The 17,456-nt window shown below is 49.5% G+C and overlaps 1 protein-coding gene across 1 annotated transcript; it reads left to right on the forward strand.

The window, feature by feature from the left end:
• LOC142470849 (vitelline membrane outer layer protein 1-like) lies at positions 1–7,426 on the forward strand. Its single transcript, XM_075577647.1, has 4 exons — positions 1–1,078; positions 3,856–3,971; positions 5,599–5,711; positions 6,414–7,426. The coding sequence occupies exons 1-4, from the start codon at positions 844–846 to the stop codon at positions 6,757–6,759; spliced, it is 810 nt and encodes a 269-aa protein (XP_075433762.1). The 5' UTR covers positions 1–843; the 3' UTR covers positions 6,760–7,426.
• The last annotated feature ends 10,030 nt before the right edge of the window (positions 7,427–17,456 follow it).

A 17,456-nucleotide genomic window follows, 5' to 3' on the forward strand; every position in this document is an offset into this window, starting at 1 on the left:
AAAAAAAAAAAAAGTGTTTCAAGGGCTGAGAGTGTCAGCTCTTGGGTCTCGTAATGTACATTGTTATGTTTCCGTGTTACTCTGCTCCCCTAATATTGTCCCCCGCAGGGTTATAAGCTATGGATGCCATGTGTGGTAAGGGTCCCTTATAGGAAATTGCTGCAGAACTGGGACTTTGGGAGCAGGATGTTAAGGGTGAATGTTGGGGGGCAGATGTGTACAAAATCTGTGTTAAATTTTGCTGACCGGAGATAGTTGACAGATCTAATACAGATAAAAAAACAAACAGCCGGCCCCTACAATAAAATAACTCGGTGAATAAATTCTGAGCAGATGAAGAATCCAATCACGGATACCAAACAGTTCCTGAGAAGGATCTTGACTGAAGTCTCACAGCAAAGACAAACAAACACGAGAGACAAAAAAGACAAAGAAAAAAATCATAGTGCAGCCCTAATAAATAAAGCATGAAAATTCAAACACATACAAAGAATAACCAAATAGCTGTTACAATTTAATAAAACAGTGTAAATGAATATAAAAAAGACAAACAATTGCCTATTAAGGCTTGGGACATAAGCAGAACAAGTTCATCCAGTAGGAGTAAAATTGGAATCCTACTTACAGCAGTGCTGAAATAACAAGACAGCTATGGATAATAGCTCATTTGCCCAATCAAAATCAAACATTAGCCAGCCAACAGAAATAAAGTAAATAAAACTTGCACTTACCCCTGCCAGGATGAAGACCATTCTCATCACCATCCCACCCGTCCATGTCCTCCGAGGGCAGCAACAGTACAATAAAAATACAATGTAAGGCTCTGACGGACAGCAGTATTAGATGACACACAGTTCCTCAGAGCGCTGCGCTACAGGAGAGTCCCCAATTCCGCGTACGGATAGCGGGCCTGCTGCACAGCTGATCTCTGGAGCTGGAATGACCTACGGTGGCCGTCTGGAGTCAAGAATAGAACGTTCACGGGCAGACGCGGAAGCTGGGACTCTACTTCCCCGGAGCGGTCTGAGGAACTGTGTGTCATCTAATTCTGCTGTCTGTCAGAGCCTCTACACTACTTGTAAGTGCTTTATTGCTTTTTTAACGTGTTCTATATAAATGTTTTTTTATACCCCCATTTATCTTTTTGCACATTGAATACTGCGGGATACCATTGGTCCTACATGTGGGGAAAAGTATACATCTACTGTACCATCCATCCACCATTTAAGTGCCAGACCCTGCTAGACAGAAGGCGTCTGAGGGTGATCTCCTAAAGATACCTTTTAAGGCACTTTATTCTCACTGAGACATGTGAGATGGGGCAATCGTCCATTTAATACTACTCCTACATCTTACCTCACATTGGACTTGTTACAATATTGCACTATGCGTGAATTTACTTTTGCATTCTATGAATGACTTTACGTTCCCCATGAGGACCTATTGGGTAGTGCAGCACAGCAAATAATTGTAGTGTATTATTATTTGATTTTATTCACATTTTGTATTATATTCACATATGTATACATTTAATCTTGGCATTGCCATCAGAGCTCCTCAGTGTTTTTCTCTATCAAGGATTAACCAGAAATCCCTGCACATTACGTTACCATAGATCGGGATTTTCTCCCGGAGAGGTCACTGGCGCAGAAACGAGACATCATGTGTTTGGTCCAAAACACACTTCTGTTGAAATCTGATTTTCCTCATTCCTTTCCTATGTCTTACGGACTATTTTTTCCCCATTGAAACAACATAAGCCCAGCCCTATCATGAACCAGCTGCGAGATTGACGTTTTCACGACAGTGTAAAAAAAAACTACCAAACGACGTTTATATTTTGCCTCAGTAATTAAACGTAATTAAACGCAATTAAACGCACACATAAGGAAGGAGAAGAGAAGGGGCTAGAGAGATGCCAAGAGCACCATCTTGTCTCCTTGAGGGTCTCATGCACAAGGAATGAGGGAAGCTCTTCAGCTCTTTATTTATGGAGGAGCTCCATCAACTCGTGGTCTACCTTCCCTGGCTCTCTTCCACTGGCCAACATCCTGGAGCTACCCATTGTCCATTGTTGTCTACCCTATAAACCAAGCACGAGGTCATCGTGACCTTGTGGGCAATTTCTGTGTGGTTTTCTAACTCATTAAACACGTTATTGTCCTGAGGTCTCTTTGCGCCTACGTGGGACTGACCTTTTAACCCATTAAATGGTTTTCAGATAAAAGCTAATAGTGGGATTTTGGAACATTCATCACTTTATGGGGTTATCGGGGACACCGCTCTCATTAAGGCATCACTAAGGGATCAGACCTAAACGGGATAAGAAGGCTGCAGTGGCTGCAGGACTGAGTTACAGGGTAATTCTTAGAGGATTGACAACACGGACATAGTGAAAGGGAATGGAAACCCCTCGGGGGCTTCATAGTGAGGTTTGGGATTATTGTGATAATGGGAAAGCAGAGAGGATTTCTAATAGGTGAGAGTAAAGGGGATTTCTAATAGGGGGAGAGTAAAGGGGATTTCTAATAGGGGGAGAGTAAAGGGGATTTCCGTTAGGGGGAGAATAATGGGATTTCTGTTAGGGGGAGATTAACAGGGATTTCTGTTAGGGGGAGAGTAATGGGATTTCAGTTAAGGGGAGAGTAAAGGGGATTTCTGTTAGGGGGAGAGTAAAGGGGATTTCTGTTAGGGGGAGAGTAATGGGATTTCTGTTAGGGAGAGAGTAAAGGGGATTTCCGTTAGGGGGAGAGTAATGGGATTTCTGTTAGGGGGAGAGTAACAGGGATTTCTGTTAGGGGGAGAGTAATGGGATTTCAGTTAAGGGGAGAGTAATGGGGATTTCTGTTAGGGGAGAGTAAAGGGGATTTCTGTTAGGGGGAGAGTAATGGGGATTTCTGTTAGGGGGAGAGTAAAGGGGATTTCTAGGGGGAGAGTAAAGAGAAATTGTAATAGGTGAGAGTAAAGGGGATTTCTGTTAGGGGGAGAGTAAAGGGGATTTCTGTTAGGGGGAGAGTAATGGGATTTCTGTTAGGGGGAGAGTAAAGGGGATTTCTGTTAGGGGGAGAATAAAGGGGATTTCTGTTAGGGGGAGAGTAAAGGGGATTTCCATTAGGGGGAGAGTAATGGGATTTCTGTTAGGGGGAGAGTAACAGGGATTTCTGTTAGGCGGAGAGTAATGGGATTTCAGTTAAGGGGAGAGTAATGGGGATTTCTGTTAGGGGAGAGTAAAGGGGATTTCTGTTAGGGGGAGAGTAACGGGGATTTCTGTTAGGGGAGAGTAAAGGGGATTTCTGTTAGGCGGAGAGTAAAGGGGATTTCTGTTAGGGGAGAGTAAAGGGGATTTCTGTTAGGGGGAGAGTAATGGGATTTCTGTTAGGGGGAGAGTAACGGAATTTCTGTTAGGGGGAGAGAGTAAAGGGGATTTCTGTTAGGGGAGAGTAACGGATTTCTGTTAGGGGGAGAGTAAAGGGGATTTCTGTTAGGGGGAGAGTAAAGGGGATTTCTGTTAGGGGGAGAGTAACGGGGATGTCTTAAAAGGTAAAATCATTGTAATTTCTAATAAAGAAAGTAAATTAAATTATAATGGTGGTATTGTACAGGGGATTTCTAATTGGGCAAATAAGCTACTCAAATTTCAACCGGTTAGAGGAGTTCTTGCAAAATCTAGAAGGGGGGTTGGGTGGGAGGTGTTAACTCAAGAAGATCCGGAATTGGGTTGGCTCATTCTGGATGGGTTGGTCTATAAATAGACAATGCAGTTGACATCTCTTGACATCTCCAGTTGAGTTCCTCAAGAACCCACCATGATGTTCCAGGCGGTCTCATCCCTCCTCCTCCTCTCTCTCTTCTCAGTAGGATACGGGCAGAAACCTAATTTCATCGGTGTCCCCAACGGAGGTTCTTGGGGGAAGTGGGGGGACTATGAATATTGTCCCGAAGGATTCCATGTCAAAGGATTCGATCTCAAGGTGAGACATATATATATTAACAATATTATTTCTTGCATGGCAATGTATGTTGTGATGTATATGGGATTTTGCTGGCACTAATTCTGCAGTCGGAGTGACATCAATTAACTTATCCGAAGACCACTTCAGAGGCCAGCATATTACTGCAAATACATCTCCTTTTTTTTAACTGTGAATAATGCTTTTTAATCATTGTATTAGAAATTACCTTTCCCAATACATAATGCCCTAAACTCTTCCTATTACATATCCCCTTTACCATCTTATATCAGACAAAACCCCTTTTCCCTCTTATAAATCTCCTTTAATTTCCCCCAATAGAAATTATTTTATTCCCCCTTAGAGAAATCCCCCGTTTAGAAATCCCCATTACTTTACCTATTAAATGAATTGTTTATTCCACCCCATTAGAAAACCCCTTTAATTTTCCATAAAAAAACGGGGTGTGTTTACCTGACACCGGAACATACATACAGTGCTATATATGGGAAATACAAGACTTCCCTTGATGTCCCCTACCACAGCTCCTAATTTAGAAACACATTTATTCTCCCTATTAGAGATGACCTCTGTTTTACCTGTACAGACATCCCCTTAACTCTCCCCCAATTAGAAATCCCCCTTACTCCCCCCTATTAAATATCCCACATATTACACCTTATGAGAAATCCCCTTTACCCTATGTCTATTAGAAATCCATTTAAATTTTCTCACCCTATTAGAAATCCCCTTTACTCTCACCCTATTAGAAATCCCCTTTACTCTCACCCTATTAGAAATTCCCTTTACTCCCCCACTATTAGAAATTCCCTTTACTCTCACCCTATTAGAAATTCCCTTTACTCCCCCTATTAGAAATCCCCTTTACTCTCCCCCTATTAGAAATCACCTTTACTCTCTCCCCTTTATTAGAAATCCCCTTTACTCTCTCCCCTTTATTAGAAATCCCCTTTACTCCCCCCTATTAGAAATCCACGTTTCTCTCCCCCTATTAGAATTACCCATTACTTTCTTTCCCTACTAAATATCCCCTTTACTCCCTCCATTAGATATTTTTCTAATCACCCTATTAGAACACCCCGTACTCCCCCTATTAATATCCCCCATTCCCCCCAATTAGAATTCCCTTTCGCTCCCTATTAGAATCCACCTTACTCCCCCTATAAGAATCCCTCTTACTCCCCTATTAGAAATCCTCTTTGCTTTCCCATTATCCCCTTAATCCCAAACCTCACTATAACGCCCTCCAGCGATTTCCATTCCCTTTAATTATGGCTGTTGTGATCAGAGCAAAGTGACCTAATGACAGGGATGTGTTTAATGGGTTAAAGGGTCAGTCTCACGTAGGGGCAAAGTGACCTAATGACAGGGACGTGTTTAATGGGTTAAAGGGACAGTCTCATGTAGGGGCAAAGTGACCTAATGACAGGGACGTGTTTAAAGGGTTAAAGGGTCAGTCCCCCGTAGGGGCAAAGTGACATAATGACAGGTACGTTATTAATGGGTTAAAGGGTCAGTCCCACTTAGGGCCAAAGTGACCTAATGACAGGGACGTGTTTAATGGGTTGAGGGGCTATGCGTAGTTATATATGAGATGGAACCATTGTAACTGATCTTCCTGATACAGGTGAAAGGAGATCAGGGGAAGGGTGATGATACGGCTCTGAACGGGATACGACTGCACTGTGTTAGCAAATATGCCAGTCAGAAGGAACGTTTAATTCAATCTGCTGAAGGAAAGTGAGTAAGTCTTCACAACATTCACAGCCTCACAGGTCTCTTCTTCACCAGTACAGACCTTTCCTAACCTCACAGGTCTCTTCTTCACATGTACAGAGCTTTGCAAATCTCACAGGTCTCTTCTTCACATGTACAGAGCTTTCCTAACCTCACAGGTCTCTTCTTAACATGTACAGAGATTTCCAAACCACACAGGTCTCTTCTTCACATGTACAGAGCTTTGCAAGCCTCACAGGTCTCTTCTTAACATGTACAGAGATTTCCAAACCACACAGGTCTCTTCTTCACATGTACAGAGCTTTCCAAACATATACACTATTAGGATGACAGGATGTTGGGGAATATAAGCGGGGGTGTATAAGGCAGTGAGGAGGGCAGCAACATGTTGGGGTGTATAGGGAGGGAAATTAAGGCAGCTGGGAGGATAGCGTGGTGTTCGGGTATATAGAGAGGGGTATCACAAGAGATTAAGGGAGGGGGTGATACCTCTTTACAGATTAAAAATCCCCTTTACTATCACCCTATTAGAAATCCCCTATACTCCCCAGAAGGACGTAGGACAGGAGAAATGCCACTGTATAGATAATTGGTCTGACCTCACGTAAAGTCCTGTGCCCCGTCCTACAGGTCAGGTCTCCTCTGCAGAAGAACCTAGGAAGTTTCCTCTTCACCACTAACCACGTCCTCCTTCTTCTCTCTCAGCTGGGGTTCATGGACTTCCCCTGTTTTCTGTCGCCAAGGACGGCTCATCGGCTTCTCCTTGAGAGTACAGAAATTTCAGTGGTTCGGCGACGACACCGCCGCCAACAACATCATATTTAAGTGCTCAGACGAATCGATACTAGAGGGATCTGGGCTCTCGTGGGGGACATACGGACCCTGGAGCCAGTCCTGCGAAATATCGATCTGTGGCATCCGCACCAAGGTGGAGGGACCCCAAGGAAAAAGAGATGACACGGCCCTCAATGATGTCCAGTTCACCTGCTGTTGCAACAGTCTTCTCTCTTCTCAGCTTCCCCATGAAGGGTCTCCTGTTGGTCTACATTGAAGTGGGAAGGTCTTCGGAGGGACAGTTGGGGGGGTCTAAGCCTGTGATGTCTCTAAAAATAGCTGGTGGAGATGGTTGGGGATGCAGATCTTTTAGGGCCCAAAATAGTGGGACGTTCGTACTGTTCAATTTGAAATTGTGACTTAAAATTGAATTTTAAACTTATATAAAATAAAGGAATTCCTTTTTAATATTTAAATTCATTTATCCCCTCTTTATAACTTCTCTGATTGCTCCATATAACCCCTCTCTATAACTCCTAATTTTGCATTATATAAACTCTCCCTATAACTCCTCCTATTGTCCCATATAACCGCTCCTAATAGCTCATCCTATTACCCCATATAACCGCTCCCTATAACTCATCCTATTACCCCATATAACCTCTCCCTATAACTCCTCCTATTACCCCATATAACTCCTCCTATTACCCCATATAACCTATCCCTATAACTCCTCCTATTACCCCATATAACCTCTCCCTGTAACTCCTCATATTGCCCATATTACCGCTCCCTATAACTTCCCCTAATACCCAATATAACCGCTCCCTGTAAGTCCTCCTATTATGCCATATAACCTCTCCCTATAACTTTTCCTATTACCCTATATAACCGCTCCTTATAACTCCTCTAATTGCCCCATATAACCCCGAGGTGGGCAATCCTATCGCCAATCGCCACAAGTGTGGCGAATTTGAGTTTGCAGCTCACACAGTAAAATAAACTTTTTCCTGACGGCGTGTGCTGGTTTCCGCTGTCTGAATGAGTCAACAAAGTGAACAAGCAGCAGGTGGCAGTGCTGAGGTGAGGGAAGCAGCAGGTGATAGTGCTGAGGTGAGGGAAGCAGCAGGTGATAGTGCTGAGGTGAGGGAAGCAGCAGGTGATAGTGCTGAGGTGAGGGAAGCAGCAGGTGATAGTGCTGAGGTGAGGGAAGCAGCAGGTGATAGTGCTGAGGTGAGGGAAGCAGCCCATTTTGATCTGGTTTTATACTTCGCCGGCCAATTCAGTTAAACAGCAATTCTACTTGTTGCCAAGTAGAACAAAGAAAAACCAGTCAAACAAATATATAAGGGAACCAACAAGTGCACTGTAAAAAATGCACTTAAAAAAGAAGGGTTAACTCAAAAGAACCCATGATGGGGGATACCGAGCAGAGCACCCCGCCTAACGCCCACTGGGAGGCAAACTCCGAAACCGTCCCTGCGGACTCGGCGTACGTGAACTCTGCCCGAATACGGGAGTGCACCAGCGCCCGGAATACTGCCACGATGTTCGTTGGGACCCCCTTCTCCAAACGCTGCTTCCTGGTCTTGTAAATGGCTACCTTAGCCACTGCCAGGAGCAGGTTGACTAGGAGATCCCTAGGCTTATTGTCTCGGGACACTGGGCACCCAAAAATAAAAAGATGAGGGGAAAAACCCAGCCAGAACTGCAGAAGAAGGCTCCTCAAGGTGGATAAGAGGGGCTGCAGTCTGGCGCAGCTCAGATAAATGTGGAATACGGACTCCCACTCACCACAGAAGGGACAGGCGGCGGGGGAGTCCGTGAAGTGTGCCAAGTACTCTCCTGTGCTCAGTGCACCGTGGAGGACCCTCCAACTCAAATCCCCGGCGGGACGGGGAACCAAAGCTGAATAGAGCTCTCTCCACCGGGGTCTCTCGCCCTCGTTCCCAAGAAATACCCGCCTCCAGATGGTATCTGGGCGGGTGACAAGGGCGAGGTAGTGCACTATATGGAGCACCAGAGAATACAGGACTTTCCTTGGCATTCCGCGGAAACATGCCGGGGACATATCCCCCAACCTGCTGAGGTTGGGGGAGATAGGAGCCCGAGGGGGTTGCCGTGGTTTGGGTTCTACGCAAAGATCCGGAGTGCTGAAGTTGATAGGTTGACAATGCTCTCCGGTCTGCAAAACCCCCTCGATGATGGTGAGTGAGTAGGGTGCGTGAGTAGGGTGCGTGAGTAGGGGTGGATTGCATCTTTAATCTCCCGGATCAAACGACGAGGGACACGGGCAGTAAGCATACCCATACGGGGCGCAAGTACCTCTGCGCTTACCCAGTCTCGCCACTCATAGTCCAGGAGATCCCTGACTCTGGTCACTTGCGCCAGGATTAGCCGGCGGCAAATAGAGGGTGAATCCAACATCCGAGCCCCCACTGCCGGATTATACAGCAGGGACTCGGCGAGGAAATCAACCCCCACCGCCTGTTCCTTCCTGGTCGCGGAGACCAGTTTCCAGGCCTCTAATAAGTCCCGGTAGTATGCCGGCAGCTCCGAGAGGTTTCTTCCTAAACCCTCGGGCCTGATGATAAACAGTTGCCGGTCATACCTCATACTGCACAGCTGGCGAAAGAAACTCTGCGAATAGGTATCTCCGCAGGTATTGGAGGCGGAAAGTGTGTAACTGGGAGCGGACACACACCACTCCCTGTCCACCCTCCTCCAAAGGAAGGCACGCAACCCCCACAGAGACCCAATGCTTCCCCATCCAGAGAAAATCCATCAATCTCCTCTGGATCTTGTTGATAAATTCGGGGGCGGACCCATGGCTATCAGCCGGTGCCAAAGCTGACTGGCCACCAGCTGGTTGATCTCCAGGGTTCTTCCCCTAAGGGAAAGCATTCTCGACAGATACACCCATGACCCCAGACGAGCAATGACTCGTTCTTCAAGTTCACTGAAGTTTTCTGGGGCTGGGTCCTCCGCAGCAGACAGGTAGACTCCCAGATATTTGAGAGTATTGCTCCCCCACGAGATATTACGAAACGCGGGGAGCAAAGAGTCGACCTGTAAGGGACCCACCAAAATGCCGGAGCACTTAGACCAGTTGATCCGAGCAGAAGAGGCCGCGGTGTAGACCTCTTGGCACGCTTGTGCCCGCTCCAGATCATCTAGGTCCTGGGCCACGAGGAGCACGTCATCGGCATAAGTCGACAGGACTACCCGCATGCTGGGCTCCCGAAGCACCAGCCGGTGAGCCTCCTCCTCAGTAGGCAGAGGAAGGGCTCGATGGCCAGCGCGTATAGTTGCCCAGACAGGGGACACCCCTGACGTACTCCCCGACAAAACACAAAAGGTGCTGTCAGGGATCAATTAATTTTTACCAGACACTCTGCAGAGGCGTACAGCATCCGGAGAAAGCCCACAAATTGTGGGCCAAAGCCAAACTCCCGCAGGGTCTGCATGAGGTAACGGTGATCCACCCTGTCAAACGCCTTCTCCTGATCTAGGGACAGGAGGGCGAGTGATAGACCAGTCCTCTGCGCGTGGTGTAGCAGGTCCCGGACCAAAAAAAGGTTGTCATGAATGCTCCGGCCCGGGACAGTATAGGACTGGTCGGGGTGAATCCCCTCTGCCAGCACAGACTTGAGCCTCAGCGAGAGCGCTTTGGCTACGATCTTATAATCCGTGCTGAGCAGTGAGACGGGTTGCCAGTTAGAGATCTGGCGGAGATCCCCCTTCTTCGGCAGCAGAGACAGTATTGCCCGCCGACATGAAAGGGGCATCTCACCAGTCTCCAGGGCTTCGGCCAGGACCTCGGTGAAATCAGGTCCCAGCATCTCCCCAAAAAAACGGAAGAACTCCACAGTCAGCCCGTCTAGCCCCGGCGCTTTTCCGTGGGACATGAGATTAAGAGCTTCTGAGAGCCCGACCAGGGTCAAGGGTAACTCAAGCCGCTCTCTTCCACAATCACCGACCGTGGGAAGCCCCTCCCATAAGACCCTGCACGCATCCGGCTGGATGGACTCCGGAGAGAAAAGATCTACGTAAAACCTCCGGGTTCTGTCCCGGATGCTCTCCGGGTCAGTCAGAGGGGTACCGTCCTCTGCTAGCAAGCAGGTGATATGTTTACGGTTTCCCCTCTTTTTCTCCAGTGCGTAGAAGAGGCGCGACCCGCGACCCTCTTCCCGAAGGAAGTGGATGCGGGATCGCACATACGCCCCCCGAGCTCTCCGATCTTCCAAGTCCCGGAGAGCGCACTTCCTCTCCACGTACGCACACTGCAGGAATTGGTCTCCTGCCACAGACATCCGCCTCTCGAGATCGAGCACCTCTTCCCTAAGAATCTCGATCTCAGCATCGCGCCGCCTGCTGGCACCTTTAGTGTGCTCTTGACAAACGAGGCGCAGATGAACCTTGCCCACGTCCCACCACTGCTCTAACGTGGCAAAGTCTGACATGCAACCTCTCCAGGCCATCCAAAAGTCTCGGACCGACGTCGCAAACCCCTTGTCCTCCAACAACGTATTGTTGAAATGCCAATAGGCGGCCGAGGGCGCTGCTGCTATTAGCGCCACCGTCACGGACACACAATTGTGGTCCGAAAACGGCGCTAGCCTAATGGTACTGGACTGAGCTCGCGACAGGCTGTGGCTGGATATGTGCAGCCTATCGATCCGGGACCAGGATATCTGCCCACCTCTAAACACTCTAACATAGGTGAACTCAGTGGATACCCCGGGATGTTGTTCTCGCCAGACGTCTACCAAGGAGTAGCGGGTGATGACCTCCCGCAAGGCCAACGCTGAACCCGGGTGTGGCTCCGGACCATTCCGGTCCCTCAGAGCCTCGAGGGTGCAGTTAAAATCACCCCCGAGCACCACGTGTTCATCCGCGTCGACTGTCTCCAGGTATTCGGACAATCTGACGAAGAACTGCCTTCTCAGGGGTCCGGTGGCAGGAGCATACACGTTCAAGAAATCAAACATGTAGTCCTCGTGCCGGACCCTGAGATGCAACAGGCAACCTGGAACAACAGTTTTGGCAAACAGCAGCTCAGGTTGAAAGGATTCAGAGAACAGGGTCACCACCCCACAAGATGTCGAAGTGAGGTGGCTGAAAAAGACCTTGCCTCGCCACTCCAGATGCCAGCTGGCTTCAGCCTCTAGAGTGGTATGGGTTTCCTGCAGGAAACTCATAGAATACTTTCCCTTTTGTAAAAAGGAGAGTACCTGGAACCTGCGAAACCCATCCTTACATCCATTTACGTTTAGCGTACCGATGCTCAAAGCCATTGGTAATCAAGAGTCTTGCTTCCCATAGACGCTATGGGTACTATACCCCGAGAAGCCTTTACGTGCTCTCGCAACACTTTGTTAAACTTTAGGACCCGAACATGTTCGATAGTCCCGGAAAGTTTGGCATTGTGGTTAGCCTTGATATATACTCTGAGAGAGTGGAGAATGACCGAAGCATCCTTCCACCTCTCAAGTGCCAACTGCACCTTCGTATGTCCGTGTCTACAGAGGGTATCTTCCAGGAAACTATCTAGCTCCCGGGCAGGGATAATGGGGATCGAGGAGTCCACCGACTCCATGGTGCCAGAGGACTCCCCTCTGAGCCCCAACTCCCCAGGCTCCTATTGGCTGGAGAATTCAAGACCCCCGTCCTTCTCTGCGGGGGCCTCTCTCAACCCTAGATTGGATCCCCTCCTCGGTGTTTCTACGAGGGGATCCACTGTGCTCTCCACCTCCATCCCCGAGTCTGGATGTTCAGGGGCAGCTGGTGGCGACATGGCAGAGGCAGTGGTCTCCCGAGAGTCCTCGGGGGCCACAGAAGCACACAATGCCTTACTAGTTTCCTCAAGCGCCATACAGATGAATGGCATGCCATGGGTGTTCGCATCACCTGCGGGAGGGCACTCACCAACCACGGGAGGGCCCTCACCATCCGCGGGAGGGCCCCCACCATCCGCGGGAGGGCTCTCACCACTCGCGGGAGGGCCCTCACCATCCGCGGGAGGGCCCTCACCATCCACGGGAGGGCCCTCACCATCCGCGGGAGGGCCCTCACCAACCGTGGGAGGGCACTCACTAGCATGGACCTCAAAGGGAGGGTCTATCCCAGCATTCACTCCCAATGAAGTGCCCGCCAAAAACTCCGCACTTAGAGGGTTCAGGTCAGACAACTCCCAGATGTAATCGGAAGTGCTCACCAAAACACCCTCCAAACCCCCACCCACGGGGGTCAGCCCTAACCCATCTCCTTCCTCTGGTGACGCAAACCGGGGCCTTTTATCCCTATGTGCGTCACCCGAAGGTGGTACAACCAGAAGGGGATCCCGGTCGACCCCCGGGTCCCCGAAGACAGGTATCTTTTTTGTGTCCGGTGGGGTAAATTCACCGAAACACAAGTCTCCGGGGGATGCTCTCCAACCCAGAGGGGCATTGGGAGGCTCCCCAACGTCTATCTCTAGGGGTAAGGCCTCATGCTGTTGAGCACTTTGGCCTTCCACCCCAGAGACGTCGGGTACCTCCTCTTGCATTCCCTCCAGATCTTCGAGGGGGGGGGGGGGGCTGTTCATTTATGGGATCCGGCCCACACTGATTAATCTCAACCAGTGGGAGCCACCTCGTGTGGAAACGATGTTGCGTTCCCTTTTGAACACATCCGCAGGTGAACGTAATCCGCTTATCCATTCTCGACCTCCTCAAACGCCCTCTTGTTTTATTATTAAATTTGCTCTTCCTGGGGATTGATTCCCCAGGAGAGGGTGCCGCTGCCTCCCCAGCAGGAGCTTCCTCCTGCTCCCCCGCACCCTGTACGGTGCTTACAATGGGGGTAAGCTGTTCTTGAGGGGGGACAGCGACAACAGAGGGTGACTGTTGTGGGGTGGCTTTTACATTCTCTCTCTGATCTTTAGGGAGAGGTGCAGATGTCGCCACCCGAGATGGGGCAGCGACATCTTCTGCGGTCCCAGGGGGGACCTGGGCCCTAGAGGGCTTTACCTTCTCCCTCTGTTCTTTTGGGAGAGGTGCAGACGTCACCGCCCGAGATGGGGCAGCGACATCTCCTACGGTCCCAGGGGGGACCTGGGCTCTCAAGGGCCCCGCTGTGGTAGGCACAGCGGTACTGGGTGTCTTGGCAGAGAGAGGGGCGGGTGCAGGAGCTGAGGTGGGATTCCTGTTCCCTTTGGGGCAACTCCTACGAGTGTGCCCCAGCTCCTTGCACAGATAACACCTAACCCCCTCCGTGCCATAGAAAAAAGTGTATTGAATGCCCTCGTAGGGCACCCTAAAGGAACCCTCCACAGATTCTGTGCTCCCCGGCAGCAGCAGTTGTACCTGCCGCCTAAATGAGAGCACATGCATCAGCGCCCTATCCCTGCAGCCCAAAGGCAATTTTGTTATAGGAGACTTAATGTCTCCTAGGGTTTGCCGGTGTGGCCTCATGAGGCTGTCTGGGATGAAGGGGCGCACATTTGAAAGAATGACCTTTGTGCCTAACCTCTCCATGGGTTCTATAGGGATGTAGATCCCCCCTACATTGATGCCTTTCTGCACCAGGGTGTGGGTGGCAGCCATCGTACGGAGGAAGAAAATGCCACTCCCATACATCTTGCTGGCCGCCACCACAGCAGAGGGACCCACAATGTCTGCCACAGCCCTTACATAGATCTCCATGTTAAGGCCAGGTGACATTGGGCATCTCACCCCAAGCTTCCTGCTCACACCGGGCGTGGCCCCAGCATTGTTGTTGCTGGGGTCGACGCCTGCAGCTGTTATCTGTGCCCATGTTTGAACTGGGGCCGCAGGGGCCACGCTGCTAGCAGGCGCTGGGGGAGGTGTGGCCAGGGCACTGGAAGGACCAGGCCTAGGGCTGTGACTAAGAGTGTTGCTCCTAGGGGCCACAGTTTTTGGTGTCCTGTATCCGAGTGTGGTCCCCATTGCCACACTACTCCTACCTCCCTTAGGCATGATAATATTAAGCCTTTTAGTCAGGGGAGGAGGTAGTGTTTAGAGAGAAAATGTGCAAAGAGGAACTGTCCTTTTAAGAACCAATTAACCTCTCTGCAAAGGGAGGGGGAAAAAAGACAGCTTTTAAACCCTGCTGTAGTTCTTCTCTCTTTCCCCTTATTACTCTCTCTCTGTTGTAATAAGCCACACAATTTATAAGTCTTTAAAGAAAAGACACAGAGCTCTTAATTGCACGTGAGAAAAGAGGAATCAGGCTTAAGAAATAAAGTGAAAATAGAAGTAAAACAACCAGGGGTGTGGGAGGGGAGAGGGGTTGAAAGCTACAGTATCAGCCAGCCAAAATGCAGCTTTTGCTGGGTTGAAAACCACTGCAGTCCCTGGGTGAAAAACCAAAAACGGATTTTAAACCCCACAAACAACCTTAAAACCTCTACAAAAACACACAATCCCCCACAGTTTCACTCCAAAATATAACAATATGAAATAAAGTGAAATTGGAAGTAAAACAGCCAGTAAAACAACCAGTGTTTGGGGAGGGGAGAGGGGTTGAAAGCTGCAGTTTCCAGCCAGCCAAAGTGCAGCTTGTGCTGGGTTGAAAAACAACTGCAGTCCCTGGGTGAAAAACCAAAAACGGTTTTTAAACCCCAGAAGCAACCTTTAAACCTCTGCAAAACACACAATCCCCCATAGTTTCACTCCAAAATAACACAAATGAAAAGAAGAATACAACCTGATTCCACAATGCCTGGGAGCTCTGTACATACACTTCTGAGGGAAGCAGCAGCAGGTGAGAGTGCTGAGGTGAGGGAAGCAGCAGCAGGTGATAGTGCTGAGGTGAGGGAAGCAGCAGCAGGTGATAGTGCTGAGGTGAGGGAAGCAGCAGCAGGCGATAGTGCTGAGGTGAGGGAAGCAGCAGCAGGTGATAGTGCTGAGTTGTGGGAAGCAGCAGCAGGGGATAGTGCTGAGGTGAGGGAAGCAGCAGCAGGTGATAGTGCTGAGGTGAGGGAAGCAGCAGCAGGGGATAGTGCTGAGGTGAGGGAAGCAGCAGCAGAGGATAGTGCTGAGGTGAGGGAGCAGCAGCAGGTGATAGTGCTGAGTTGAGGGAAGCAGCAGCAGGTGATAGTGCTGACGAACAATGTGTATTTTTTTAAATGTTCAATGAAGCTACCTAATTTCTCAATTTTTACATGGTGTGGCGATTTTCACGTTTCCTTTGCCACACCTTTGGCTACATTATATTTAATAATAATAAGAATAATAGTTTGCCCACTTCTAATATATAACCGCTCCCTATAACTCCTCCTATTACCCCATATAACCACTCCCTGCAGGGCAGGGGGCATGGATCAGGGCAGGGGTCAGAGCGGGATGTAGAAGGGGGCGCAGAGCAGGGAGCAGAGTGGGGAGCAGAGCAGGGCATTGAGCAGGGGGCTGAGCAGGGCATTGAGTAGGGAGCAGTGCAGGGGGTAGAGCGGGGCACAGAGCAGGGAGCAGAGCGGGGACCAGAGTGGGGAGCAGAGCAGGGGGCAGAGCAGGGGGCAGACCAGCGCATTGAGCAGGAGGCAGAGCAGGGGGCAGAGCTCTTGTTTTGGGAAACGGCAAAAGTGGGTCAAAGAAGTGACATTATATTGTATGTATGCAACCAGCGAAAAAAGCTTCTAAATATAAGGCACAAAATAAGGAGGAATATCTTTCGAGGGAAAGGGAATTCGAGTTCCGATTACACGAGAGAGAGCTGCCGAGCCTGAACTCTAACACTGCAAGGTTTATGCAATATGGGAATATAGCAGGGGAAAAGGTTGGCTAATTTATGTCAGGACGTGCTCACCACAAACGAGACGGGACCGCGGTGCTGAGGTGGGATAGGATATAACGCCACCCACAGCCATGAGGGCACGTCTTGAGAGTAGAGTGGTCTGGGAGTCCGGATCGGGGCAGAAGAGGTACGGATGGTAGAGGGTGCTGTTTGCTAAATCCGGGGTTAGAGAGAGGGACGTAATCGTTTAACGTTTGCCGAGATCAGGATGCCAGAGGTGCGGGTAGACGTAGCGGAAGCCGGTTCGGTACACGAGGAAGACTGCAAAACAAGACAGGACAAGACAGGACAAGACAGGACTAGGGAGGCAGAGAGTGATGAGAACAACTGGTTCTATGCTCAGCCGATGAGTTAATGAAGCTCCAGGGTATATATAGGCAAGAAGGTCCAATGGCTGAGTAGCAAGGTGGAGGTGTGTGAATGGGCCAGACTGAGTCAGGGATAGGTCCAAAGGAACTCCTCGAGGAGGGAGTAGACGAACGGATGTATTTGATTGCAGCATTACAAATGGGCGATATGCCTTTAAGAGGCTGACGCTCCTCTATGTGGGCGCGCCCCCGTGTGGCCGTTCCTGCGAGCACGTGACCGGACACACGCCCAGACCCGACAGTAGAAGGGGAGTGCTGGCGTGCGCGCGCGCGTCTAGGCAAGATGGCGACCGGCGTCCTGGTGGAAGGATCGCTGCGAGGCGCGGGAGAGTCCGGAGGAGCAGCGGGTAAGTGAGGAGCACGCCGAGGACGGCGTGACTCCCAGGTCGTGACAATTTAGTAGCAAATAACAGATGAAATGCACATATAAGCGGTCCTTAAAGACTGGCAGGGAATCAGGCAGACCTGTTCCAATAAGATAGTGGATTTACTGCAATCCTTCTATGCAAAGTTATACAACCAGCCAAATATTGACCAAGAGCAGCGGGAGAGGTTGGAAGGACTTGAGGCGTCTGTGAGAATTCGCAGGCAGGGTGACACTCCTGCCGCTGTTTGCAAACTCACAAACAAGGGTTCGTTGGATAATGAGAAGTTTATTTAATTCACAGTATGATCATACACCAAAGTCAAGTAGACTCTCTCTGCCAGGGTGTGTCCAGGCAGCAACCTTGATACATTTTCGATTCCTTTGTCTAAAACTGTTACTAGGCAGATTACACTAACCACTCCTTAATTCTTAAACCAATCATCT

The sequence above is a fragment of the Ascaphus truei genome, chromosome 20 (assembly GCF_040206685.1).
Source record: "Ascaphus truei isolate aAscTru1 chromosome 20, aAscTru1.hap1, whole genome shotgun sequence".
NCBI lineage: Eukaryota > Metazoa > Chordata > Amphibia > Anura > Ascaphidae > Ascaphus > Ascaphus truei.